This window comes from Vanacampus margaritifer, chromosome 12 (assembly GCF_051991255.1).
Source record: "Vanacampus margaritifer isolate UIUO_Vmar chromosome 12, RoL_Vmar_1.0, whole genome shotgun sequence".
NCBI lineage: Eukaryota > Metazoa > Chordata > Actinopteri > Syngnathiformes > Syngnathidae > Vanacampus > Vanacampus margaritifer.
The window spans coordinates 12,478,486-12,506,322 of NC_135443.1; the positions used below are offsets into that span (position 1 = coordinate 12,478,486).

A 27,837-nucleotide genomic window follows, 5' to 3' on the forward strand; every position below is an offset into this window, starting at 1 on the left:
GAAATAATTGATCCTGTTCCTGTTCATCACAAAAACATAGTATTTGAAGAGGGTGTGCACTTTTTTTAAATGACCTAAAATTTAAGACAAGACAAAACATGAATGGAACAAAGAGAATTTTTATTCTGAATCAGGTTAAGATTTGAACATCTTCACTAGTTGGAAGCAATTGACTGAAATAATCACTGTCCTATTCCTGTGTCCCCTAATGATAAAAAAGAAAAACAAAATCATAAATAATTACCCAACATTCCAGTTTTTTTGAGTTGCTTCATTTAAAAGACAGACTAGAGGCATTTGAGCATTGTGCAAATCTATGACAATCACATTGTAGCGATCTAAACATGCATCACATCCTCATCAGTGTAAACAATTTCAAGTCAGAGTTGATCACCCCCACTTAACCTCAGACGGCATGGCACCAGATATCATTCAAGGGCACAACAAGTGACCCCATTTCCAACATTATAGACCTTTTATTGTTAAAACTTAAAAAAGTTAATGTCATGGTGGTTTCTCAAGAGTCGTCCTGTTAGTGTTGTGAACACATACAGATCTCACAACTAAAAGAGTAGCAGCCTATTTGACTTCAAAATGTCATTCCATTATGTGGTCCGCAAGTCATGTCATGACAGTAAGGTATTCAATTCACCCTGTATCCCACACCTTTAACTTAATGCCGCATCTCAACAGACAAATGCAGAGTTTTAACAGTCATAGCAAATTTACAAGATGTCATTTCAAACGCTACATTTCTTTTCTAAATCAACTAAAACCACCAAATCTGTAATTTAGTTTTCATGTAGAAAAAAAGGACCAATCAGCACTGTTAAAAACAAAGAATGGCACAGGATATGTGAGGAAATTAGCTTATAAAGTGGTGTCACGGCTCTCGACACCACTCAAAAGTGCACAATGACGACGAGGAATCAAGAATGGTAGCAAAGTTTGCACTACGACAAAGGAAGGCAGGCACAAATGACAAAAGAATCCCTGTGCATTCAGACAAGTGAAAGGGTCTTTGGATGCGAGTGTCAGGAGGAAACATCTTTGGGTCCGACGTTGGCAGGTCCGTCCACAAGGTCCGCTTGGAAGTCCAGGCTCAGTTTCCGGAGTACAGATTCATGGTGCTGGAGCTCAGGCCTCGGCTCACCCTCAAATCATTGCTTCCTCGAGTCTGAGACTGAGATGGGATTTATTAAGGACATGAAAAAAAGAAATGACTGTTTGTTTACAAATGTCGGACTGTCCATCCTAACCCAATCCAAAACCAAAAAAAATGCAAAATATGTTGCCTCACCTGGAACGCCTCATCACCCGTCTTGTTCAAGTAGTTCAAGGAAGCCGCTCGCTTCATGCTAGCAAGCAGAGCGGAAACAGTTAAGACGTGCAGACTTCAAATAATTTTTCCTTTGTTATGCAGTTCTTACTTGGTGCTGCGAGGCTCAGGAGGTCCGTTGCCCTGCAGTTTCTTGACCAGTAGCTCGCTGCTACGACGCAGGACGTCTCGGAGCTTGCCCAGAGAGCCGCTCCGTTGGAGGGCTCCGCTGCCGTCCTGCACACACACACTCATCAAGCCACCTGATCGCGATCCCGAACGCGACCTCATATCACACTCAACAAGTCATTTCATCATTCGTTATTTGGCTACATAAACATTTAAAGTGCTCAGGCTCATTGTCATTCAAAGGAGCCATCCATTTATTTGTTCATGTTCGTATTTGCTACCTTTTCAAATAGGAAAAGGTTCAGTTGAAATAAGTTTCATCACCAACAGGGGGAGCTGTATGTACATCGACAACATTGAAGGTGACAGCCAACGGTCCAGTTCCCATTCAAAACGGAACACCTCAGTAATTGGAATTGGGTCAGTTGTTCTTGCTAATATGTATTTCATAAAGAGTAGTAATTCAAATGCAAAATTCATGTGCCACAACAAACACATAACCACGATCATACAAAAAGTGTATTTGAGCCACTGTGAATAGAGTAAAAAGAACAACTACACAGGAAAAAGGTGTCAAATTATAAATGTACTGTAATGGGCAAAAGACCGGTCCAGGAGCCACATACGTTTTGTTTTTTTTAATACTAATCCATGATGCATATACATGATTATATTTATTGCATTCATTTGACATTTTTTCTCCCTCTAAAATGTGTTGGTAAAAACGTATTAATTAAAAAATATATTTTATTCACTTAATCAGATATTGGTAAATTTATTTATTGTAACTAAAACTAAAAACTAAAATACGAATAGAATTCATAATATTTCTTAGTCTGTTACTTACAAATTATTAACCAATCTAAAGTGTTAAAGAAAAAAAAGGCTTGCTCACCTAAATTCTGATAAAAACATGCAGTTTTTTGTTTCCTAACGATCAAAAAAAATAAATTTTAATCTATGAATGGACCTTGCATATGTTTGTTTCTATGTTTTGAAAATCAAAAGTGGCCCATGAGCACTAAACGTTGTCCACCAGTGGTCTACAGAGATTTGCTATAGTCATCGGATAACAGTGATGAAAATGGATTATCATATAAACCTACTAAAAGGCACTTTCAGCGTATGTAGTTCTAAAAGAACAGACACGTTTGTACAGTCACGTGTGCAAACGCTGTCCTCGAGGGCAAGAGTCCTGCAGGTTTTTACATGTCTCCCTCCTCCAACACAGGTGAGGATCGTTATCAGGCTTCGTCAGAGCTTGCTGATGAGCTGATCATATGAATCAGCTGTGTTGGAGAATTGAAACATCCAAAACCTGCAGGACTCCGGCCCTCGAGGACCGAGTTTGCCCACCCCTGCAAACTGTTCATTGTGGTGTTTATGTCTAGAAATCACGCAAAATTGGCCGATTATAGTTGGCACAGAAGAACATTAATGCTACTATGACCTTTATACGGACCAATTGAATCAGAAACGCTTATCTTTTAATTCTGGCTGGCATCATGTTTGATACGGAATCACTCCAGTTTCTGATGTATTTTTAATTGATTGTATATTGAATATATATAATGCACACAATGGCTCCCTTTTTTCACTTCCAGACATGGGAGAACGATTGTGACAACAAAAAAAACTAACATTTGTTTTTCTCTCAAGATAACCTTTTATTTTGTAAAATAATTACTTCATTCTTTCATTGTGCCCCATAAATTCTGCTTATAATAAATGACCTTACTAATATGGCTTGACCAGGAAAAAAAATAAATCAGAACTTCTATTTTGGTTTTGAAAGCATTCAATAAATGAACCAATTACTTCTACATATACTCGGTGGTCCAAAATAAGTTTTGTATACAAATGCCAAACCCAAGTTCACAAATGAAAAAACTTTATTTGAGATACCAACATATGTTGATGCAACCATCTTCACAATGCAAATTGGTAAATATGACGCAGTTCTACTACTAGTGCTTCTAGACCTAATGTAATGTTTTTCCACATTGGGGAAATGAAGTCACACGATAGATATATGTCAAGAGTAGACAGTTCAATAAATAAGCATTCCACTAACACAACATTACTGATATAATAATTATGTGACGCACATGGTCAATTCTATAGATGAGAGTAGAAGTAGAGGTATAGATGCACTCATCGAAAGGAATGAAGAATCAAGGCAAGTAAGTAGAAGACTGAAGCCAGAAAGTGAACGCATCACAAGCACAGCCGACGACGACACTTTCAAGGTGTTAAAAGTCATTGCACATTCACTTAGTGAAACATGTGAACTAACTGTTGTGGATGTTGAGCTGATGAAAAAACTAAAACGTTTTCACCAATGTGACTGTGCACACAAATACTCGTCAGCGCTAATGAGAGTCACGGCATCCGCTTGAATAAGAATAAGAAAAGGCAATAATGCTTGTTTGAGACCGTGCCATCTGTTTCTCACCTCTAATTGGTCTCTTCTGACGCATAATGCCGGGTTTTTTTTTCTCATTTGAAAATGCAACCTTGTCTGTGCATGTAGCGCACAAAAGGAGTGCAAAGAACAAGGACACTGACGACAGGAATAGCAACCGCAGAATGAATTACCATAGCAACAGCTTGATGTGATCGGACAAATTTGCCGAGACACACAATTCTGTGATTCATTTAAATACTACTGCCTTAACATTCAGCCAAAAAAATGTGCATAAAAATGTAAACAAAGCATACAAAATGACATACGCTCTTTTGTTTTTAAATCTACATAACAGAACAAAAAAGCTCCCTTTTTCTTCTGGTCGACTCGGATACGGACATTTTGATATAAATGTGAAATGATAGCGTACCATAACAGTTTAGGCGTTTGACCTTGAGATTACTTCACAACATTAAACGCAAAAAAAAAAACTGCATATAAAAAAATACTATAAGGCAACTTGAAATAAAAGAGGGAGATGTGTGATGCAGAGTAAACTAGTTAATGATCTTAGAATTGAAGGACAGGAATTCAGTCTGTCAGATATGCTAGCAAAAGAGGTTACCTTCTTTTAAGTCAATGGTGGAAGAGTCAATATTAGATATGTGTCACCTGATATCAGTATTCAATCGGAATTGGTTGCTTGGACGTGAAGTGTAAATCTGGCTTACTATACTGTTCATATGTGTAAACTACATAGAAGCGAGTTTAGGGAAACAAAACGAAGGGTGGACACACACACACAGCTATGCTCAATGAGTGAAAGTTTCCAACATGAGGTTAGTGGAAAGAAAGGACAGTGCCGGAGAGAAAGAGACGGAAAACCGGGAGGAACGAAGATGAGAAGACCAAACGTCCCGGCAGCTCTCGGTCGGACAGCGGACTGATGTGACAGCTGAGTGAGGGGAAGAGGGGCTTTCTCTGCTGGGGAGGGAGGGGGGGCGCACCGGAGAGGAGCGACAACACATATCCTTTAGCTATTGGTTGAGGGAGGGGAGAGAGGGATGGAGAAATAATCTTGATGGCTTAGGCCTGATAAGAGAGAAAGAGAGAAGAGACAAAAAAAGGGCACAGGTTGTAAAATGACCAGCTCTGGGTTGGCCCTACTTCTTCCTCACATCACTCCTACTTTTAATCTCGTATGCACACTATTAAACTAAGTTTTCGTGACTTCAGCTCATTAATCTAAAGGTAAAATGAGCTCTCAGGACCTTACAGTGGAACCTCCCAAGTTGAAAACCCGAAAAATCGTGTTATATATAGCATGAATCTTACGGCAATCTTGTGAGACTTCATTTTAATGAAAAGCCAAGAGGATTAACACAACATTTCTACATTATTTATAGAACATAGAAATGAAACTTGTGACATTGAAGCTTTAAATGCATCCGCCTTGGCTGCTCTTTACAATACGGCTAAATCGACGACAACGGTAAAAAAATAAAGAGTCGATGGTAACAATTTAAAGAAAATAGTCTTTTGTTGAAATGTAATTGTGTTTAGTCTTTGTGATGAGACTCACCTCCCGGATATCCACAATCTTGTCTCACTTATTGTTCAACACACAAGTTCATGATGAGCATGTCATTTTTACGTTTTATTATTAAGCGGTTAACTTTTTGTAATTCTTTTATGACAGTTAAGACGGTTAAAAAAGCGTGATACAATTAATTCTCCATTAATATTTCATTTCATTTATATCAAGTCTTGCGAGAAAAATCAACCATCATTTTTTTTTGATTAAATTTGTACGAGTTAAAAATGTTTAATGTTAACTTAAAACTACGGAATGGCGAGTACGGATACGAGGAATCTGCATTGGGCCCAATACGGCCTTATTTCAAGGTATCATACTCACAATGATTTTGTGGCCATTTTACGATGAGAAACTAGAAATTAAAATAGAAAATTGACATTAATTTAATGCAATTTTGGGGAAAAATGTCTGCGACATTCTCACAACAATTTTGTTGTTCTTCGGGCTTCAAACTTGAAGAAGTGACGTGAAAAAGCTAACCTACTTTTCTATGCCGGCAGAGCGAGCCCAAGACACAATTGATCAATTATAAAAGATCTCAAATATTGCCTAACGTTGAAGCCCAGAAGAAAAACAGAATTGCTGGGAGAATGGCCCTATTATTGAGATATATACTGTATAGTTTTTTTATTTATTTATTATTATCTGCTAATAAAAAAAAGTGGTATCATACATCCATATTTAAAACTAACTTCACAAGTTAATGTTTTTATAAAAGTGACAGACTGAACAGATAACTTCAGTCTCCATTATTTCATCCAAAGAGTTTGACTTCCAGAGGTTCCACTGTAATCTTGGCACACAAACTAACTAACCTCTTTGATGCGGCGTTATTTGTGATGCGTGATACAACTTTGGTGGGATACTGACCAAGTTCGAATTATAACAAATTGAATATCTTAAATTTGCATAATTATGGCTTTGCATGCAGGTCCCATCCTTTTAGATGCAGCGAGTGGGGGTGTTTACAGTCGCTGTGACTCAGCTGTTTTTCGTTCCTTTCTGGGTAGCACAGTCTGAACTTGGCACAGTGAGTGTGTGCTGCAGAGATGGACCATTAAGCAAGAATCAGCACTAAAATGGATTCACTCAAAATCAAGTGTGCATTGACAAGGTGGGATTTTGAGACACCTTGCAGTAGTCCTGTGCAGATTTAATACACGGCTGCAAATGTTCTATCCTCCACTTTCCCTGTGCACTGCAACATTACACACAAAAGCATTTGACTACATACCAACCCAACCGAGCTTGTTGAACAGAGACGTTAAGGGAAGAGTACAATCCACTGAATGTAGAAAAGAATTTTGATCGACAGGCTGATTGGTTGTCATGGCAACAGTAACTAACAAGGTTAGTGATAAAAGAAAAAAAAAGCCAAGGGTGAAAAAAAGACGGCGTGCAAACAGACAAGAAGCATTTTTAGCTGAAAGCAAAAAGCAAGAGTCCAGTCATGCATTGTATGAAAACACACACACAGATTAAAATAATCACATTCACAGTTTCGTTGGCATCTGACCTCAGCATTGACTAAAAATGAAACGATCACGTTTGAGAAAATAAGGAAGTTATTGTTGTTTATAATCCAAGTAAACGTGTCATCATCACTCAGTGAGTGTGCTTTGACAAGGTTGCTTGGGGAAAATTAGCAATCTTAGCCAGAGCTCTTGTAGCCAAACTATCGCAAATGAGTGCTCGGGGAAAAAAAAAAAAAGCAATACAATGATTCTTGTTTTGTCATATATGTCATAGATCGCGCCCAAAGCAATCCTCCGCATGTCATCGCATGTTTTATGAAGCTTTACTGAATAGCATTTGCATTCAAACGTGTGTAGAGAACTCACACATTCACACAAGTGTTACCACAAAGCCCCACCTCTCCCTTCATGTAACGTGACTCACTCAGAGAAAACAGACATCAGGTTAATATGGCACCCGTGTTTGAGCACACGGTCCATTAGTGCGCATGTGGATGGGTTAAGTCCATTGACTGGCATGGCTGCATGCATGTTTAAACTGGCTGGAGCGGTGAAGCAGAGTGTGAGAAGCACGGGTTCAAGTGAAGGCACATCTACTGGCACAGTCATGTAAAATTTACCACTGGGTTTCTTCTAACTGGGACACACGTCTAACTGTGTTTCTCTAACTGCATACATTGCTGCACTGAATGTCTGGAATGGGTAGTGATATATTTAATGAGCAAAGAGAGTGACAACAACATTGACATGTTAAAGCATTAAACAGATGGATGAAGTTAAGCTGCACATTTACTAGAAACGTGTGAATTATATTTCATGGTTCATATAAGGAACGCGGTCTATATTTAATTGTGTTTTAAATTAAATTTGTATCTGAATCTCAGGGTAAATAACTTGAATATTTTGCTAATGTGCCAAAGAATGAGTTTGTGCCTTCTTTTTGCAACGCCAATTGTGCAGAAGCAATGCCAGCAAAACAACAACTTATTAAAATGAGACAACAACAAGCAATGAACAACAGAAATGTACACAACCAAAACGTTGTCAAATAAGACATGTCGCCATGCCAAGACATTCAATCAGCTTTATCTTTCTACAAAAAGATTTAGGATGGAAACCTTTCATAGGAAGAACAAGGCATCAAAGAGTCTCAGACTACATCCAGTCAAGACAAATCTGAATAGAGCACTTGGGTTTATATATTATTGTCAATAATTGGTGACAATTTCACAATATGGTTAACGAATTACAGTGTTAAATGGTTAAAAAAACAAACATTCTGTACCAATCAACGCTCCCTTTAATATGACCAAGATGTCTTGTTCTTCCAATGAGGTCCAATGGCTTGTAAGACTCAATTAATGTGGATCTGTACTCACCCCGTTCCACTCCACGCCCATACTCACTTCCTCGCCAGCTTCAGAGCCGCTTTCGTACTTAACGCTGCTCAGGCTCTCCCTGCTCCTTCGCCTGTCGCCTTCTCCGTCCTTCAGGATCTCGACCATGCGAGTCTGGTGGATGGGGTCAATGCCCTAATGGGAAGAACACAAAGAAGAAAACAAATCATAATCACAAAGGGCAACGTAAATATTAGCATGAGGAGAATGGTTGAAAGTGTGTAGTTGTATGAGAGCATTTAAAGGAGTTAAGATCATGTGACCTAAGACAGTGAAGAAATATTTCATATGGCTGTGAAATGGGCGTAATGTTAATGGAGAAAGATGGAGACTATGGCGGCCATCACTTACCGTGTTGCTCTGCATCCAAAGCAATATTGAAAGAGGGGGAAAAAAATAATGAGATTGATTCTCCTAGCACATTCGCAAGCTGACAAAAGCAGGAAGTGCTCAGCTTTTTCACATGGATTCACATGACATATTTTCCGCAATGTTGCTGACCTGTTTGCGGGATCTCACAGCGCATTCCTCCAGGGTCTCGGCAGCTTCAAGCTTGCCTTGACGGCGGTACAGAGCCCCCAGGTTCCTCAGTGTCGTGTTCACGGTGGGGCTGTGGGCACAACAAACAGGCACAACTCATCGGTCAGACCATACTTGTAGCAATGTTTTCTGATTTGGACAGCAAAACATGCGTAATGCAGTTAATGATATGTCATGTGCTCAAAACATTTAACTCACTGAAGCAATCCCCCTCGATACTGGCTGTTTTACTGGATTTTGACAGATTTTGCAAGGACCACAGAATATTGTGTTCTATTGCTATAAAAACATGGAACCTACCAAAAGAAAGATTAGAGTCTCTTCTTTCACCAGGAAAAAAATGAATATTTCTATTTGTTTCCGTTTTGCAGTAATTAGCATTACAATATGGCTAAGTTTCATCATTATTGCCAAATCTGTTTAAAACAGTGTGGGGGGGGAATCTTTTTTGCATCATGGCCCTGGTTGATCTCATACTCTGCTGCCACCTGCTGGCCGTTTTTGTAATAACTACCATTGTTTTAAGCTTTGGCGGCATCGAAGCCTTCAGTATACTCTAGCATAAAAAAAACAACAAAAACGTATAAATATGTTTTTGGGACCATGGTAATATTTAAAATTGAATCTATTTAAACGTTTTTTTGAGAGCAAACAAGTTAAGGTGGTGGCGCCGCCTTAAATGCTCCAGTATGTGTGATAGAGCAAATCACACAAGTGAAATGGTATGCTGCATTCCAGAAAACTGGGGCATGAGAGATGTTCACTCTGACTAGGAATAGTGCATTGGAGCATCATTTGAAGTTCTTGCTCGAGGCAAATCCACATAGCATGACTTCCCTAACATGAAGGAATCAGACATTCAACACTGGCAGCGCCCATCTTGAATGGAAAACCAAAAATAAAAAATTATGTAGACTACATTTATTTTTGTTATCTTGATAGCAGCATTTATTTCAAGATATCGCGATAACCACTCTACATGAAATCCCTTTTGAAAGTGATTGTCACTATATTTGTGTATTTGTGTTCACTATCTCTAGTAACTTTTGCATTTTTGACCTCTGATGCTACACGACACTTATCGAGGTAGTCAGCAGTGCTGTGGGAGGGCCTAAGAATTTAAAGGTGGGGTATTTCCCGTATTTAAGGTGGTGCATACACACACACACACACACACACACACACACACACACACACACACACAAACAAAAATTCTGACATTCCACAAACAAAAAAACAAAACACAAAAACCCTTAACTTATAACTGTTTAACGCTGTATAATTTAGCATCTGTGAAGCAGCAACTGTGCCTCACCTGTTGACTTTGCAGGCTTTATACCAGCCTCCATACTCTCCATAAGGCGTGTTGTCCCTGTGCTTGCCCTGGAAGTAAAAGAAAAAAGGCAAATGTGAAGGGGAGGAGTTGTGTAAACCAGACCAACGGGATTTTAATGTTTTGTTTACATATAACAACGAAAGGCCAAAGGCATTTTATGCTGAGTGTAAGGTTTTGCACCATGAAAGACCGGATCACTTGCCAGGATGCGAAATAAGATGACCTGTTTTTCTTCTCTTAAGCTTGTCATGTGTCTTTTTTTATGCACTACTTCCAAACATCAAGAGTAGGCTCACATGGAGGCCCTCACCTTGCTCATCTCCTCTCTTTCTTCGGCGTGCATCCAGATAGGCTTGTTTTCAGCTGCAGACACACACACACGGGAGAGGTTCGACAAACTGCGCAACACGACTGGAATACACCACACACACAGACCATCTCTTGAGGCTTTGCTGAGTCCATGATCAACTATTCATGATGCATTGAACTCGCTGAGCACAGCATACTGCCCATCAAGGATGGAGGTTGAATCTGCAGTATCAGCCTGGTTTTCTGTACCGTAATTGTATTGTGTGCTGTAGTCAATTTAGTAATTCTAAAGAATTGGAAAAAAAAATCATGTAGAGAAATATGAATGAGTATAAAAGATGGATGTAGATGCATGTATATATTTTGCAACCTTTTGTAGTTAAATGTGTTTGACTACGTGGGAAACAAACTGTAGCTGAGTAATGCTGATGTACTTGATAAAAATCTGAGAAATCTTGAAAGTTACCCTTGAAAGATAAACCTGTCAGAAACATTTTCCAAAAAGTCATTTTCATTTCTTCTTCACAGACAATATAATCTCACAAGGAATGCAACCATCTTTTTTTCAGTTGAAACTCAAAAGAGAATGCAATTGCCAGAGTTCAGACCAACAAAGTCTTTATTTCTCCAAAAGCCTTTTGTAAGAGTCTTTGAGTCCTCTGAATGGTGGCAGCCTGCTTAGAACACCGTCCACTTTTTAATCATCTGTCCATCACGCCTCACTGGTGTGAGATAAATAGTAGGTAGAAGATGAAACAATAGTGGAGGAGAAAAAGAATTAACAACTATGAAGGGTAATTAAAAGTAAACCCATTGTATATTTTTCTTAATGCCAATATTAATCTTTGCTGTGAAATAACTTCATGGCATCAGCAAGTCCTTACCATCTACAGATCCAAACTCTTTCTCATGAGCACGAGTCAGAATCTCTTTGTATAGAATCTCAGCCTCCTTGTATTTTCCCTGTTTGAGAAAGCAGGACGCCTAGAGAACAGAGAGGGCAAAAATGCGATTTAGAGTTGTATCAGATGACTCACAATAAACAACAGTTCCAAATATAAAGTCATTGTAGCACGTGGATTTCATTTCTGTCAGTCACAGCTTCGGGGAGCCACATGAAGCAAGTCAGCTGACAAGAAACTGTTGGCGTGCGTGCGAATTATTATCGAGACCCTCAAAAGATATGTGCTTTTCTAACGAGTCTCATGACAAACCACACATCAGCTTTGAGATTTGCTTGAATCTCACAACTTCATACATCTCAGGAGTGTACATTCATAGCACACTCCATTCAAAAACAGCTACTTTTTTCAAAAAGGAAAATGCCAGCCCAGGTCTCCATTTGTACATTCGCTGTCTTTCCGGGAGCTTGTGGTGCCTTTACTCACCAGGTTATTCTTGGTTTTGGCCACATTGGGATCATCAGGGCCCAGCCTACATTCGTAGATCTCCAGGGCACGGCAGTAGTAGTATTCCACCTCCTCATATTTGCCTTGATTCTGACACAGCAGAGCTAAATTGTTCAGCTGTTTGGCCACATCTGGATGGTCTTTCCCCAGGACCTGATGGACGCCATACAGATTTGTTATCACATATTGATGAGTTGACCCCGTTATTTCTCTTTGCATCGACCCTTCTGTTACAGACCCCATCAACTTGAGACGCTTTGATCAGCAGTCAGTGGGTATAATTAAAGCTTTGCTGATCAATAAAAACAGAAAGAACCACAATACCCTGCTGAGCACTTTAGCATTGTCCCATCTTTTACTTATTTTCTAGTTTCATGCCATTGCTTTTCAAGATGTGCTCTCAATAAGACCCGATAATTCCTTTCCCACACAGACAGGAGGCCCCCAGTGGTGTCTCAACAAGACAATTTAAGAACCTCATTCTCTCCTTTATAGATGCCGGTGTTTTGGAAATCTTAGCTGTTACAATGAGCTACTTGTTCAGTTTTAGCTCTGAGGTCAAGCCTGTGGTAGCCAGGGATGTAACCTACCTTCTCTCTGATCTCCAGAGCCCTCTTGCACAGAGGCTCAGCCTCCTTGTACTTCCCCCTCTTTCCATACAGTACGGCCAGGTTGTTCAATGTTGCAGCAACCTGCACAAAACGAAAAGCAAACGATAGCTAATGAAATATGCCATTTTGCTCAGGAAATTAGCCTTTTAGCAAATTACAAAAATATTTTTCTGAGGTCCAATGATTAAACCACCATTTTCTAACAAGGTTTTATGTGACAGCAAGCACCAAGGTCATTATTTCATTCACAAATGTTTTCTCTGGTTTTGCTAGATTTGTGTGCAGGTCTTGAGTATTTTACATTAAATTAAAGTAATGAACAAGTACTTTACCATTGCATTTGTGGAATATGAGTTATGCAGCAAAATCCAACCGTTTTTTATCCATCTCAGGGGGAGGCCATTTTGCCACTGGCTCAGGCAATGACCAATCACAGCTCACCTGTTTTCTGAAGATGAGCTGTGACTGGTTGTTACCTGAGACCTGAAAAACTGTGATGTCATTTTGACTCGACAGGAAGTGGCAAAACAGCCGCCTTCCGATATATAACAATTGCTGGATTTTGCTGCTTTACTCATATTCCACTAATGCAACATTAACCAGAATACCTTATTTAAACTAGCGGGGCTCCATAGAACATATTGTCAATAATTTTTTGGGGGGTTGACTTCCTCTTTAGGACGTCTACATTGAGGTATGGTTGCCACGACAATGGGATTCTTACAGCTGGATGGTCTTTCCCCAGGGTTTTTTCCCGGATGGACAGAGCATCGTTGAGAAGATGCGCAGCCTCTTTGTATTTATTTTGATCCCTGTTTGATAAAGACGGAGACAGTTAACAAGAAGTGACCCTATTCAACAAATTACAGGAAATAAAGGCGATAGCTGAAGCTCTCATATGGGGTCAATTCTTACCTATAAACCAGAGCCAGGATGTTGAGCATTGTAGCAACATCGGGGTGGTCGTGTCCAGAGGTTTTCTCCAGGTCCTCCAAAGCTTGCTTGCAGAGGGGCACAGCGACCTCGTACCTGCCTTGAGAGGCATATTGGATCACCAGGTTGTGTAGTGTTCTCAGACGAGCTGGGATCTCATAGCCTCCCTGCTGGGCTGCAGCTACTGCTGCACTGTTGTGTTGATGTTGCACTGTGGGGGGGGAACGCAACACAAGCATGAGGCCAGGTCAAAAACAAATAAATAATATAATGCGTTCTGAGTAGTATTGTTGAACAAATTTTCAAGATTGACATTATATACAGTTAACACTATTGTCCCTGCTAAAAATTGGGTGTAAACGCTCTTACTTCCTTGGCCATGCTCCTCTTCATCATTGGGGAAGAGATCATCCAGAGAGTCCTTTGGTGTTTCTCTGTCCTTTTCCTCCTGCTGGAATTAATGATAAAGTATATGAAAATATGAAACAACATTTCAAAAGTGCTCAAAAATGAGCTTTTAATCTTAACTGTGAGATTTGTTTTGGTACTTACTGTGGGGGAGACGTCCTCGTCATATTTCTTGAGCTGGTTCATGAACTCCAGATGCTTCTTCTCTTCCTCGAGCTGAGCGACACTCTGCTCGCTCTTCTGCAGCTTCTGTTGGGTGTTGGCCAGCTCATCCCGCAGCCACTGGTTCTCCTGGCAAAGCCTCCTCACCTGTGCACGCAGTTTCTGCTTCTCGGACTCCACCGCATTCAGGTGGTTGGACAGGGCCATCATCACCTAGGATGGAAATAAAATGAAGGATGATTGCCTTTAAACTAAATTAGCCAAAAGCCGCAGCAGTGAGACCAGAGTGTGAATGAATTTTGTAAGGAAGCAGAAACACCCAAAACACAAAGACAACTATTCGATGTTCTAAAACTCATGCACTAAATTACATTGGCAATTATTCACCCAGTGTTACCTGTGCTTCACCAAGTCCCAGCTCAATCATCTCCACTGACTTGCGCAGCAGGTTGGACTTCTCGTGCACCAGGTTGGCTTCTTCGTCCTTTTTCAGGCACTTGATGGTCTCCAAGAGACTGTGGAGAATGGAATTGTGCTCATTCTTGAGGGCTTCCAAACCCTGGATCACCAGTTTGGTGTTGGAGATAATCTCCTCTTGAGAGAGCTTTTCCAGCTTCTCTTCACGGGCATACACCATTGTGGACATCTTCACAATTGCTCAGAGAAACCTGTACACAATACAGAAAGTAGAACACAATTGTACACAGCTGATAACGATTACAGAAGCAGCCAGAAGAATGAGTTTGACCTATTGTTGCCCAACATTGTAATGACCTGCCCTTTAGTGAGGCAGATTGTTTATATATGATGAACCAGTCATCCAACGACCAACGTTGGGGGGACAAAAACCCATGCATTATTACGAGGGAAGCGTTGAAAATTCGTCCAGTGAAAATTTTCGGTTTCAGTCCGAAAGACTTTTGTCACCAAAACAGGACGCTGTGATGATGCACGCAAAAAGGTTACAAATGAGAAACCTGAGCCAATAGCCCCCGCATCCCCCGGTTGTACAGTATTGATGTCCTTTTGTGTCAAGCCAAGTCTCGACCTGGCTAAGATGATGACGCAGTTCAAAGCTCTTTGTGGGCCAATAGAACAAGCTATTTTCTCAGTCCGATGACTCATTGAGCCACATCAGTTACAAACGACATGCAAAAAGGAGCCCTGCCCTTCCAGCTGAAATGCAGGCAGCTGTGAGCCCATGTACAGGCAATACTTTAGCATCAGCGAGGATATAAATGGGGGCTAAAAGGCAGCCAACTGCTGGGAGAATTATACCGTAACCCTACATTAGTGGGCCACTCCAAGTTCTGATTGCTTTCCATTTCGTCAATTTGAATAAAAGCATAGCCATCAATACAACTAGAACCCTGGAAAACAAGCATCTGGATCTGATAAACCGGTAAAGGGCTATGCGCAACAATTCAAAGAAAACTAAACTCTATTAGTTGGTTTCTTGTGCAAAGTGCGGCTGAATGACACTGACAATATTAATATCCTAACATCTCGAATCGTTGCACCCCTTTAAAGCACAAACCTCACTGCCTTGAAACAAAATATACTGGCAAACCCAGAACAACCACTCATACTGGGTGTGTTACTACTACCAAGTACTAATTATGGCTTTAGCTTGATGCTAGGCATATCACACCAAGTAATCACAGCTGAACTCCGTCAGCAGAGACTTTATATGTTACTACTAGACATTGGCGCCAAGTTGAAGGGAATTTTTTCGCTTTATTCCCAGGTTCATGGACCTGCTTAGTGTAATCGCCTGAGGAATTCATTATGCTTTCTGTATGACTGGAGCGATCTCCTCTTTCCTTACATAATTTTTCTCCTCAATAGATTACAGTAATTTCTGGACTGTAAGGCGCACCTGGCTATAAGCCGCGCTAGCTAAACTTGGGGAATTCTCGAATTTGTTACACATATAAGCCACACCTGACTGTAAGCTGCAGGTGTTTTAATGTTACCACACCGGGTTCTCGCTACTTTCTTTTCCAAATTGAGGGCGCAAATTGTCTCGCTCTCGTTCTGTCTCTCCTACTGTATTTGGGCTCACTTTGTTTTGTTCTTCCTGATGCTCTTGCGCATCCTTTATAGTGCACCTCCTTGTGATCTGAAGGATAAGCTGCATCTTTGTATTAGCCGCAGGGTCGAATGCATGTGAAAAAAGTAGCGTCTTATAGTCCAGAAATTACTACAGTTTGTTTGGTTTAAAACAAGTGATACTACAATGGCAGAACGTAATTTGCATAATTTGGGGTTCAATCCATGCAGTATATGCCTCAAAAGTCAAATGAACACTTAAAAAATTAACAACAATCATGGTGACATTAGACAAGACCTCAACTCGGTGAGCAACTAAATATTTTTGTATGTTTTAGTCAAAGGGAGGGTCGCAACTTAAATTTTGGGTCTTGTATTGGAATGAATTGGGAAAAAATGTATAAACTCCACAAATGTTTTGGTTTGTTTGGTGATGCTACCACAAAAAGATAAAGTGTGCACAAACTATAAATTGAATAACAATTACATACACAAATCAATTTTACCAAGTAGATGCTAGCAAACCACATGTAGCTGAAACTATCATGGTTAATGATGAGCATCAAATTGACTAGAGCTTGTCAAACTCCATATTTTACTTTGCTTTTAAAATGCGCTGAATTTTCACAATCACTTATGATATATGTACCGGCGAAACAACTAATACCTGTCAACAAACACAAACATCTTGCACTTGACTTGACTTTTAATTTAAAGGCCATACATGAACTTAAGCGAACATGTCCTCCCTGTTTGAGTGGTTTAAAAGTCCATGTAAGAAAAGGCCCCACACGCTGGAAGCAACAAAGGCTAAAAAAAACTTTCATGCATGTCAGAGACAACGGGGCTGCTGTGATACCACAAAGGGTCTGCGCTCCTCAGAAAGATAATTAATATTTTTCTCTTTACAGAGATACTAAAGCCGGTCAGTCAGACCTTTATTATTTATTTGTTTAAATCTTTTACATTTACGTAATTGCCGCTTCACAAATAGCAAGCAAAAAGGCAAGACCACAGGTTATATTATACCTATTAAGTCGCTTCTCCTTAGTGAAATCTATCATTATTGCTTTGAGGAGCTAATACATATTTCCTAATCTCCACTCACTGCAAATATCAGCTCAACACATCTAACATAATAATATGCAACACAATGTCAACATTCGGCACATTAACAGATGTTTGCGCTCTTTACTCCAACAGATGGCTTTCAATTAACTCATTCACTGCCATCAAAAATTCATTTGAACTGTTTTTATTAGTTTAACATTTTTTCCTACTTTTGTTAACAAGAGTTTGAAAATCTAGATTTTTTTTTTATTGTATTAAAACCGATATAAAAATTTGGATTAATCGTGAGTTAACTAGTGAAGTCATGCGATTAATTACGATTAAAAAATTTAATCGCCTGATGCCCCAAATTTGTAATGATCTTTTCTTTAAAAAAAAAAAGTTTATTCTTTTTTTTTTTTATTACCGGCATCAAGCGATTAAAATTTGTAATCGAAATTAATCGCATGACTTCATTAGTTAACTCTAAAACTAAAAACTAATTAATCACAAATTTTACATCTGTTCTAAATGTACCAACAAAAAAATCTAGGTTTTCATACTCTTGTTAACAAAAATGGAAAAAAAATGGTAAATGAATAAATAGAACAGTATGAACAATGTGTTTACGTCAATATACACTGACATACAGAAACTGAATTATGAAACAACAGTGGTTCTCAGGCTAAAAACAAGCTTCTAAATTAACTATGCTTGGAAGGAATCCATCGTTGAATATTATTCCTATTACAACTTGCAACTCGGACACTAACCTGTTTGCGTTGCAAATCAGAGCCTTATGAGTCTGGCATGGAAAATAACTGATAAATAATCTTCCGGCAACAGAGTGGCACGCACCGAATAGACGGTGCTCATCCGCAGAGATCCTTCGCGAAACGACAAAGGATGCTGTGCCTGCGAAACGGGTTAATGCAAATGTAGAAGGACATCGTGGGCGGGAGAGAACGAGAGGGAAAGTGAGAGAGATGCTATAGGGAGAAAGGGGATGGTGGTGCCTGTAAGATGACGGTGACCTTCCTGCTGCTTCATCGCAACAATTGGCATCAGCAAAGGGCGTGCATCCAAAGATAGCCCCGCCCAATGCTGGAAGAGCAGGAGAGTGCAGAGGAGCAGGTCGGATGGGGGAGGGAGTCATGGAGACGAGCTCCTCTGCACTCAGACACAAGGGGATGCCAGTAATGGCAATGATGACACACAACCGGAAAGGCTCCCTGACACGGTTTAAAGCCACTAAAGGATGCCCACGTGATTAAGTCAGATTACACCAAGAATGCAAACAAATCTGCGGCTTTATCACTTGAACTTTTCATGTTTCATGAAACAATTATGTAAACATATAGACTGCACGTCTAAAGAAAACCCCCCATGATAGCCCAGCCTGTTTATGAAAGTAACACTAAAACAGGTCAAAAGGCAAAACCCTATAAGTCGCATTTTAAAATGTGGGCCACGGGTGTGTTTTACACACAAACAAGATGACTCGCTTATCTTAATCAGTGATCAAAGGTCAAAACGTTACAATCACAGCACCTCTTCCAGTCCAATCCAACATAATTAGGAGATCTAATGATACTCAAAGCAAGAATACAGTACAACCACTTTTCAAATGGCACGCTTGCTATCGTATTGTATTGACAAGCCTTTTCCTGTGGAAGCCATACAACATGGTTTTGTCTGTGACATAATCTGGGCGTGGTGCATTTGTACTGTTCAACACCAGTGCATGAGGCGAGTGAGGGTTAAATTGGAATGGAAACCGAATGCGGCAGGTGCGTCAGGAAACAATTTGTCTGTGTCAGCATCACATCTCCAGATCAAATTACGTGGTTCTACATCACCGGATGCCATCATTCACCCGTTTCCGGCAGCCGTCCACGTCTGCATGACCAGCAGACACATGGCAGAGGTAGTCATCAAGGAGGGTGTGGTGGGATAACCATGAGGGAAAATGAGGATTGTGCTACTGACACTGACCACATACAACCATGACTTGACTGTAATTAGCTAGTAACGTTATTTTTTTGGCACTCTGACCCGGTTGAGTTTTAAATATTCATACATGCATTTATCTTTGGATCTGTATTGTGCAAACAGAAGGTAACAACTACAGCCATATTGCTGGTTGTTTACCTTGTTTGCAAGAAGAGCTGGTGCATTTGTCCAACTCTGTAAAAATACCTGATGATGTCATTTGGCCGTCTTATATAATGATGAGCCATGTTTTCAAGCTAATAAAACGGGATTTCCTAAATATGCAAAAATAATGTTAAAGCACATTTAATGGTTCAATTTATTGACCATTATTACCTGAGGTTCTGTTACAGTTCTGTTATCGCATTCCACTAAACGCCACATTAGGCAGAAAAGAACAATTCCGCTCATTATCTACATGCCACGTTACCTCAACGTGACGTAATTTAGCATTTTTAAGGAAAACGTTCCCGATTACGTATTGGTACATATTCACGGAGATGTTTTCACCAATGTTAAGTGTAAAGCTTTAAACATCGGTTCCGCTCTGTCGTCAGTGGCTGTTTAGCTCGGCTAGCCTGTTAGCATCACCACTCCCTGTTTGTTGCGGACTCGGTGGGTTTAATCTTCCCAAGCGGTAGCTTGAGCGTACCGTTGTGAAAATGGAAACTATAATAAAACGAAGTCACATAGACAATTGAATTAATTTCGATACGGATAAATCACAGAGATCCCTTACCGACAGCCAGAACCTTCGGCTAGCCCAGCCCCTTTAAATCCAAAATGTCTCCAAACACGCACAATTCTCCCATCAGCCTTTGCGGCGAAGCAAATCTCAGTGACGTAATGTTGTTTTCTACCGTGTCCTCGCAAAATAGAATAGTTTTAACTATGATGTTTCATTATTATTAAGAAATATGGCTAAATCTGTGTTCATTCTTAAGTGTAAAACTCGTCTATAATTAATTGGAACTTTAAATGCAACATGAAAAAAACTAAAACTAAAGTGAACTGTGAGGCGAAAGCTGATACTGCTGCCTGGTGGTCACAGATATTAATCGTTAATATTGTTTATCATTCAGTTTTGTTTTTCATCATTCCGAATTTAAACGTGTCATTTTGTACTGTGGGACCAAACCACTGCGTTAAGCAACTACTCCCGTAAAAGACTGCTGGTAAATTACTGGAGTAAATTAAATTGCTGTCAAAGGAGTGTTGGGTAGTCCGCGACGTTGAGTTTACGCTGGACATTTAAATTTTTTGAAAAATTGCATTGTATTACTATATTTTATGAATAGCCAATAACATATGATTAAGGATAACAAAAAAAAGCAACCATGGATAAATTACTATAATTTCACAACCGAATGGTGAAGCGCTGTCCGGAAATACGTCATCATCATGCGACGCGGCGTGCTAGCTCACGAAGGACGCTAGGGAGAAAATTGTCATGAACTGGAACAAATAAAGGTTTGTTTTCATTGATTACCCCTATTTTGTTCTTACAAACATAATGATATTTTTATATATATTATTTATGCAATAGCAGCCTATTAATAACATCTTGATCTCTTCAGTAACTTCTCCAAGTAGCCTCACACGAATATGTTAAGATAGTACCACGAAGGTTAACGATGACAAATGATAATACTCTTCTCCTAAGTGTAGGTGAAACAATAATATATAGAGTTAACAACAAGCATCAAAGCGTGATTAAAACGCAACGGAGTGAACGGAAATAGCCCAGGGACTGCAGAGAAATAAATCAATTAAGCGTATAACTGTGTACCCTTTTGCGTCCTGTGCAGCTCTTGTAGGCGTGATGGCAGTGTCTTGTTTGACTCGAATCCTGAGTTCCCTCTCCATCTCCCAGCCTGCTCTGCTGTGCTCTCAGGTCAACATCTTGTGTCACAAGAGAAAATGACAACGGCGCAAGCAGCTAACATGCCTTTTTTTTGTTGTTGACAGGTCAAATTGGGTGTCAGAGCATTTCTGCCAGTGTTATTGCCTACTTCCGGTGCTGTGCCATGCCGGGGCTTCCTCACCACACCCTCTCTGGAGCAGAACAGGACGAGGTGGAAGCAGAGGGAGAAGTACTCAATTAGACCAATGGGGATGAAAAAGACAGGAGGAAGAGATCACACAGGTAAAAAAAAAAAGGTTAACGTAATCATGCTTCGTTAAGTTGCCACAAACCCAAAGAGAGCACCCATCAACATCCAAGACGTCCAGCACAAATTGAAGGACACTCACAAGTTAACATAGCATTTAGCTGCAGACTGGCATATCGGAAATGTTGTGAGTTTTAAAAAGTGGCCACATTTTGAATGTACATGTTTTTGCCTTGTGTTTCTGCTTCCTCCAACATTCCAAAAACATGTTGGGTAAATTGAAAATTCAAAAAATGGCCCTTAGATTGTGTGCTGTTTTCCTCTATCGGCCCTGTCCAGGATTTACAAAAATGTTTATCAGCACCTATTTTGTTGCGCCTTAGGTAAAATCCGAACACATGGCATTGGCGGAGGCCACAAACAAAATTATCGCTGGGTTGACTTCCAACGTTTGCGATACGAGGAAGAAGGAGAAGGGCAGCCCTTCGACGAGAAGGTTGTTCAAGTGCGATATGACCCGTGCAGGTGAGCTCTTACTCCCCTTTTTAACATCAATGAAACTTGATGGTTGTCTTCATCTGGTCTGCTGCGTTCTCTCCAGGTCAGCTGACATTGCCCTGGTGGCTGGAGGAAAACGCAAAAGATGGATCATCGCTACAGAGAACATGCAGGAGGGGGACATCATTAAAACATCGCCCGTCATTGGACGCATGGCAGGTATGAGAAGCATTGCAGTTGACTAATTAGGCAGAGTTGTTTTTAAGGAGAAATTGATGTTTGTTTTACAGTGGCAGCAAATGAGGGTGACTCCTACCCACTGGGAGCACTTCCTGTGGGCACCCTGGTCAACAATCTGGAGGTACAACCTGGGAAAGGATCAGAATATATTCGGGCTGCAGGTAAATGGTTAGCAACGGAATTTTTCTTTCCCCACTATATTAAAGTGGAAGTCAACCCAAAAATGTTCTTTAAAAAGTTGTATGCGCCCTCTGTAGTCTAAACACAGCATTCTAATTACTATTGTGTTTGCAAAGAAGCAGAAACAGCCATGCGTTTTTATCCATCTGAAGGGGCGGCCATTTTGCCACTTGCCGTCGACTGAAAATGACATCACAGTGCCTAAGGGCTCAAGTGACCAACCACGACTCACCCGTTTCCCGTTTCGTCATGTGACATTCACAAGCTTATTGGTCGTTACCTGGTCCCTTAGGCACTGTGATGTCATTTTCCCGCTGACAAGTGACAAAATGGCCACCCCTCTGAAAAACATGTTTAGACTAGTGGGGCGACATAGAACATATTACTGTCAAGAACATTTTGGGGGTGACTTCCCCTTTTTAAAGCAATTATTAATTAAATGGAAAAAAAATCCTATTTTACATCTGTTAAGTAGCCTTCTAAATGCGATATCACTGCTTAATGCATCTAATTCCTTGTCTTTGTTATCAGGCACCAGTGGTGTTTTGCTCCGTAAAGTAAATGGAACAGCCATTGTCCAGCTTCCGTCAAAGCGGCAGGTTCAGGTGAGCTCACGTGGCGCAAAAATGACGAGAGCACTTAATCAACTGAGAAGTCACAGTTGGTTATTGTGACACATACGTACACAGGTGTTGGAGACCTGCATGGTAACAGTGGGCCGCGTGTCCAATGTGGACCACAACAAAAGAATCATCGGCAAAGCGGGCCGCAACCGCTGGCTCGGCATTCGCCCGTCGAGCGGCCTGTGGCAGAGGAAGGGTGGCTGGGCCGGACGCAAGATTAAACCGCTGCCGCCGATGAAGAGTTACATCAACCTGCCTTCCATCTCAGCTAACTGAACACGATATATGCTTAGTTGGAATAAAGGAATGCTTGTTTGTACAGAAGATTAAAAATTTTATTAAACACAACTGTTTTGTGAGAGCATGGAAAGAAAAAAAATATAAAAATCCAAAACATATTTACAACTATAGTAAAACATGCAGAGTAACCCATATATTTTTTTGGTGTGGTAAATTTAAAAATACTGTCATGTCCTTTAAAATAGGGTTTGTGCAAAGACACTGGGTGGCATCTGAAGTGACAGGACCAATGAGATTGCATGCTGCCATCTTTCCTGTTTGGATCACTTGATGTTTGGAGAAGTGACAAAAAAAGCAAAGCTTCTCATTGGTCCTGCCTTGTAAAACACCCCCATGCTACAGCGAGATTTGGGGGACTTTAGGTCAAATACATCAGAACACACTTGACACTTACGCCTGTTGAGTATTTTTAAATCACTTGATAATTTCCCTCACAAAACTCCGCCCTGCTTCACAGCCAAAGTTCCATAATATATTATCTAAGGGTCAGTTGGTGTCCCGGCCAAGACAAGATGCTCGCCCCTCTTAAAACGCAGGAGACGACCAAATCAGACTGCATCATCTGCAGGCAGACAGCACGGTGGCAGCTACAAAATAAACAAGTGGCAAAAAGGGGAACGTAACAGATGGCCGTGATGCATTCAGGACACCCAAAGGAGCTTGAAGCCATCAAACATACATCATCCCGTCTATAGGTAGTGGTTTACACTTGGAAAAGAAAAGAAAAAAACACCTCAAAATCAAACTGTTTGGGTGTGTATGCGTATCAAACCACATAAAAAGTGCATTTACAAAGTAAAGGAAATGTCGGAGAAATGACAGCTCTAGTGTTGTATTGAACAAAACTACTTCTGGAGTTGTGGAAATATACTGATTTTGGCATTTTGTCAAGAAATAAAAGGTAAGTCATTTGTGCTTTCAATTTAGTCAGAAGGGCGATTTGCAAATCACAATAATACATTTTGTATATATTTATATACAATACTTAAAAAGCTTTTCACACTAGAAATAGCGACAACACACAAAAGGCCGTTTGTCCATAGGATTCCGTTGTGAAGGTTTCACGTAACAATAGGCAGGGAGTACCATCAAACGTAGGGCATCACACACACATACACACAGGCAGTGATTTGAACATCTGGCAAGACTATAGACTTCTCGTTGCATTGCGCTTGGCGGTAATGTTAAAGCAGTTTTCCTATCACACCAACACATGGCTAGTGAGCAACCAACCATCTAGAATGTTTACATCTTATGTGCATCTACAGCCACAGTGATGCTGTATAAAACACGGTTAGGATGTACAATTCATTTGACTAATAATACAATTTGATTACTTCCAACAATTGAGTAACGCTAATCCCGATTTCTACCACGTATGCATCATGTCGGGAGTTTGCCTTCAAGCAGGCCAAAAGCATTGTGGGACAGAGAAACAATGGTACTTTTGGCACATCAATGCACATTTGGATTAGCCGCTATCTGCTAAATTTGGTGTCGGTGAGACACCAAAGCGTCATGATCAGTCCAAGGCAAAAAAAAAAAGGTCAATTACAATTACAAACATATCAGGGCTTAGAAAAAGCAAATTTGGCATTCAGCTATTGGGGATTTGCTTGTTTTTGTCTCCCGATACCCTGTTTCTAAGTGATTGCGTCAAGTCTTCAGGACTGGAATTTCGCGAACTTTTGAGTGATGCAAATGTGCGTTAATCAATTATAGCTACCTTCCAGAGTCGTCTTTGTTGCTTCAACGTACGCCGAAGCAAAGTCTTGTGTTCTTTGCGGTGAGAGTTTGAGGAAAAAGATGAAGAAGAAAAGCAAAGAGAGGGTTTCTGTCAAGATTCACAGCAATATTCCAATGACTAACACGGCCTCAAAATCTCACACACGCCACTGCACATCACCATCGCACTCCTCCATTTTCTACAGAGTAACAATACATGTAGGATTTCACAGAAATAATAACATGTTAACAAAAAACAAAGTGCAAACATAGCTGCCATTGTCGAAATGTGGCAATTTGTCAAACAAGTCAAAGGGCCGCCGAGGCGGTAGCACAACTCTTACAAAATAGTACTTGTTCTTTTTGTAGTGTGTAAAAAAACAAAACAAAACAAAAGAAAGAAAGGAAGGAAAACAACAAACAACAGCCAACAACATCAAAAACACCGGAAGGACAACATGAACGTGTGTATTGAGCACGTGGATGTGAAGTCAGTAAGATTTCCACAGGAAAACTATTACTGCCGTTGGCTTTCCCTCAAATTCTGTGGAGTCTCTGGGTGAGACAAGTGCAGCGCAGAAGAGTCTGGCGGTTCCAAGCGGACGGCTGCCGAGGTCACACGGGTTTGGTGTAACCGAAGATCCCCACCGGGAAGTGCTTGACATGAGTTGGCCACTGGGCGGCAAGTTGGAAAAACTTGACGTCGTTCCACTCCACTCCGTCGATAGTGACTGTGAGGGAGGAAAGAGTCAAATTCGTCTGCACCAAGTGGTATGTACACCAGGGGGCAGTGTTACCTCTCAGCATGGTGTGCTGGTGCTTGGCAGTGCAGATCAACCTGCTGATTCCGTCAATCACTTGACTCTTTGAGTCCAGCTCTTTCTCTTTCGGCTTCTTGCTGAGAAAAATCACTGGGGGGCGGAGCAGAGAATATCACATTTAGTTTTGTGCTGGGCTTTCTTTTCTCATAAGCAAAAATTAAGCAAGCAACAAGTTCAGGGTAGTTGGAATTATGGAAGGCTCTTTAATTAAAGGAGTGTAAGGGATGCACAAAAAGACACAAAAAAATAGAATGAAGAATGGTTAAAGACTTGTGAATATAATGTTTCAAAACCATGGAGTGGTCACCAGCAACTCCCTAAATACCACAAAGTTGTAATTTTACAAGAATTGAGTTGTACTACAAAATTAGCTCAATTCACTTCACAAGTGTACTGCAAAAATTTGGATAAAAAAAATATACTCAGAAGGCCACAATATAAGGATGGTCCTACCATCATGAGAAAACAGTTGAAATTATATACAGTAGTCATATTTTTTAAGTTAAAAATATTATGAGGGAAAAACAACATTCTTTTAGAAGAATAAAGTTGGAACTTTGTGAGAGTAAAACTAAAACATGATGAGAAAACGAAATACTATGTAAATAAAGTGGCAATTTTATGGGAACAGTCTTAATATTACTAAAAAAAAAACACACCCTAATATTGATTTTTAGCCCCCCCATCCGCCCCCTCCCACCCATACCAGAAAAAAAAATGGAACCACGTATTGATTATATTTATTAAGAATTCTATTTCAGGGGAAGAATTAAATGGCGTGTTTAACTAAGGATGTAATCAACTTTAGCAGGGGTGGCCTCATGGCATCCATCAGGATATGTTAAAGGAAAAGAAAAAGAAAAAAAAAAGGATATTTTAAAGGCGTAAAAAAATAAAATAAATAAAAATAAAAGCCAAAATATGACCGTGGCCATTATCTTAAGGTGATGATGGACTAACTATTCTCTATACATTACACTCGCAACCGACGAGTATCTTGCAGGTCTTAACCAAGCTTATTTTATTTAATGAAAACTAACAAAATAACTAAAATTTTAAAAAACAAAAAAACATTTTCATTAACAAAATAAAATACATATAAAATTGCTTTAAAAAAAAAAATCCCGAAAACTAACAAACTACATTTTACATTTACAAAACTGTATTCATAGCCAATATTTACTTTGTTTTCCTCTTTGGCAATTAATTCAATAGATGAGGCCTTTGTGTTATATTTTTAAATGTATTTATGTTGGTCGTTAGCCAGAAGAAGGACGGCCGAACAATCGTCTCGGAGTCTTGGCTCTTCTTTTTTGGTTCATATATGAAAAAAATATATATTTCAAAAAAATATTTAATACATAAATAATACAACCGGGTTTAATACTTCTCAACAGGAATTTGAGCCGTATTATTCACTGCACTTAGTGATTTGTGAATGGGTGTTTTTAAAATAATATTTTTGTTGTGTTTTACTACACAATATTTACCGTTAAAATCTTGCCCACAAAAAATACAAAAAAAAATGTAAACAAAAAAACTAACAATAAATAAAACTAATACTCAAACAACTAAACTAAACGCATTTTCAAGAAAACAAAGTTATCAAAATTAACAAACCCACTGAAAATTTAATAAAATGAACTAGATTTAAACTCAAAACTAAGAGGGAAAAAAACCTATAATAAAAAATCCAAAACTCACATACATGGCGGCTGCTGGTCTCAGACTGTTGTGTTTGTATTTCACACTTTGACGTTCACTCTAATTTATTCTCATGAAATTCAGTTTTTTTAGCCCCTTTATAATTGCTTTTGTTTTCTTTTCCAGTGACCCTATTACTTCATGCAAGGTTCCCATCTGTGAAATCATCCTGTTCAGTTTCAACTTGACTGTTTAATCCCCTAAATCCACTCCATGTACCTTTCTTGTTCTTCTCCTTGGTGACGACCGTCATGGCCATACTGGGCGGAGGGGTGATATCCCCCGCACAGGGAAGGCGGCTGACTTGGAGAGAGCGGAAGTTACTCTTCAGCGTATTCTTCAGTCCCACGTCACGCTTCTCGCCCTCTTTTTTCTTCTCGGGTCCCTGCCACGTCCAGTAGTCCACCTGCAGGCCCATCACTTCGCTGCCAGAACACGGAGAACTGCAAAAGGCAAACACTTTCGGTCACAGCTGCTCAAACAATGATCACTCTTTTTGTACAGAGTATT

The 27,837-nt window shown here is 39.9% G+C and overlaps 3 protein-coding genes across 9 annotated transcripts in view; 1 reads left to right on the plus strand and 2 right to left on the minus strand.

The window, feature by feature from the left end:
- Window positions 1–101: 101 nt before the first annotated feature.
- klc1b (kinesin light chain 1b) lies at window positions 102–21,101 on the minus strand. Of its 6 annotated transcripts, none has more exons than XM_077582790.1 (16): window positions 20,915–21,101; window positions 14,429–14,699; window positions 14,014–14,244; window positions 13,831–13,912; window positions 13,444–13,672; window positions 13,253–13,340; window positions 12,508–12,609; window positions 11,897–12,070; window positions 11,393–11,492; window positions 10,510–10,562; window positions 10,179–10,246; window positions 8,825–8,933; window positions 8,306–8,458; window positions 1,431–1,555; window positions 1,301–1,358; window positions 102–1,183 (listed from the first exon to the last, which is right to left on the minus strand). In XM_077582790.1, exons 2-16 carry the CDS (start codon window positions 14,675–14,677, stop codon window positions 1,103–1,105), a joined length of 1,902 nt encoding a protein of 633 aa, XP_077438916.1. In that variant the 5' UTR covers window positions 14,678–14,699; window positions 20,915–21,101; the 3' UTR covers window positions 102–1,102. The 6 variants fall into 6 exon arrangements, with proteins under 6 accessions (XP_077438916.1, XP_077438917.1, XP_077438914.1 ...); XM_077582791.1 differs by lacking the exon at window positions 20,915–21,101 and adding an exon at window positions 19,865–20,004 and having other exon boundaries at window positions 8,333–8,458; XM_077582788.1 differs by lacking the exon at window positions 20,915–21,101 and adding an exon at window positions 19,865–20,004.
- mrpl2 (mitochondrial ribosomal protein L2) lies at window positions 20,492–23,125 on the plus strand. Its single transcript, XM_077582795.1, has 8 exons — window positions 20,492–20,595; window positions 20,934–21,019; window positions 21,094–21,271; window positions 21,620–21,761; window positions 21,838–21,953; window positions 22,025–22,135; window positions 22,686–22,759; window positions 22,844–23,125. Exons 2-8 carry the CDS (start codon window positions 20,948–20,950, stop codon window positions 23,051–23,053), a joined length of 903 nt encoding a protein of 300 aa, XP_077438921.1. The 5' UTR covers window positions 20,492–20,595; window positions 20,934–20,947; the 3' UTR covers window positions 23,054–23,125.
- LOC144061889 (phosphofurin acidic cluster sorting protein 2) overlaps window positions 23,088–27,837 on the minus strand; it is a 44,436-nt gene continuing 39,686 nt past the window's right edge. For both annotated transcript variants that reach the window (XM_077582787.1, XM_077582786.1), the window contains 3 exons: window positions 27,547–27,770; window positions 25,600–25,713; window positions 23,088–25,533 (listed from right to left, as the gene is read on the minus strand). In XM_077582787.1, coding sequence (XP_077438913.1) covers window positions 25,418–25,533; window positions 25,600–25,713; window positions 27,547–27,770 — 454 coding nt within the window. In that variant the 3' untranslated portion in view covers window positions 23,088–25,417. The remainder of the gene's footprint in view (window positions 25,534–25,599; window positions 25,714–27,546; window positions 27,771–27,837) is intronic.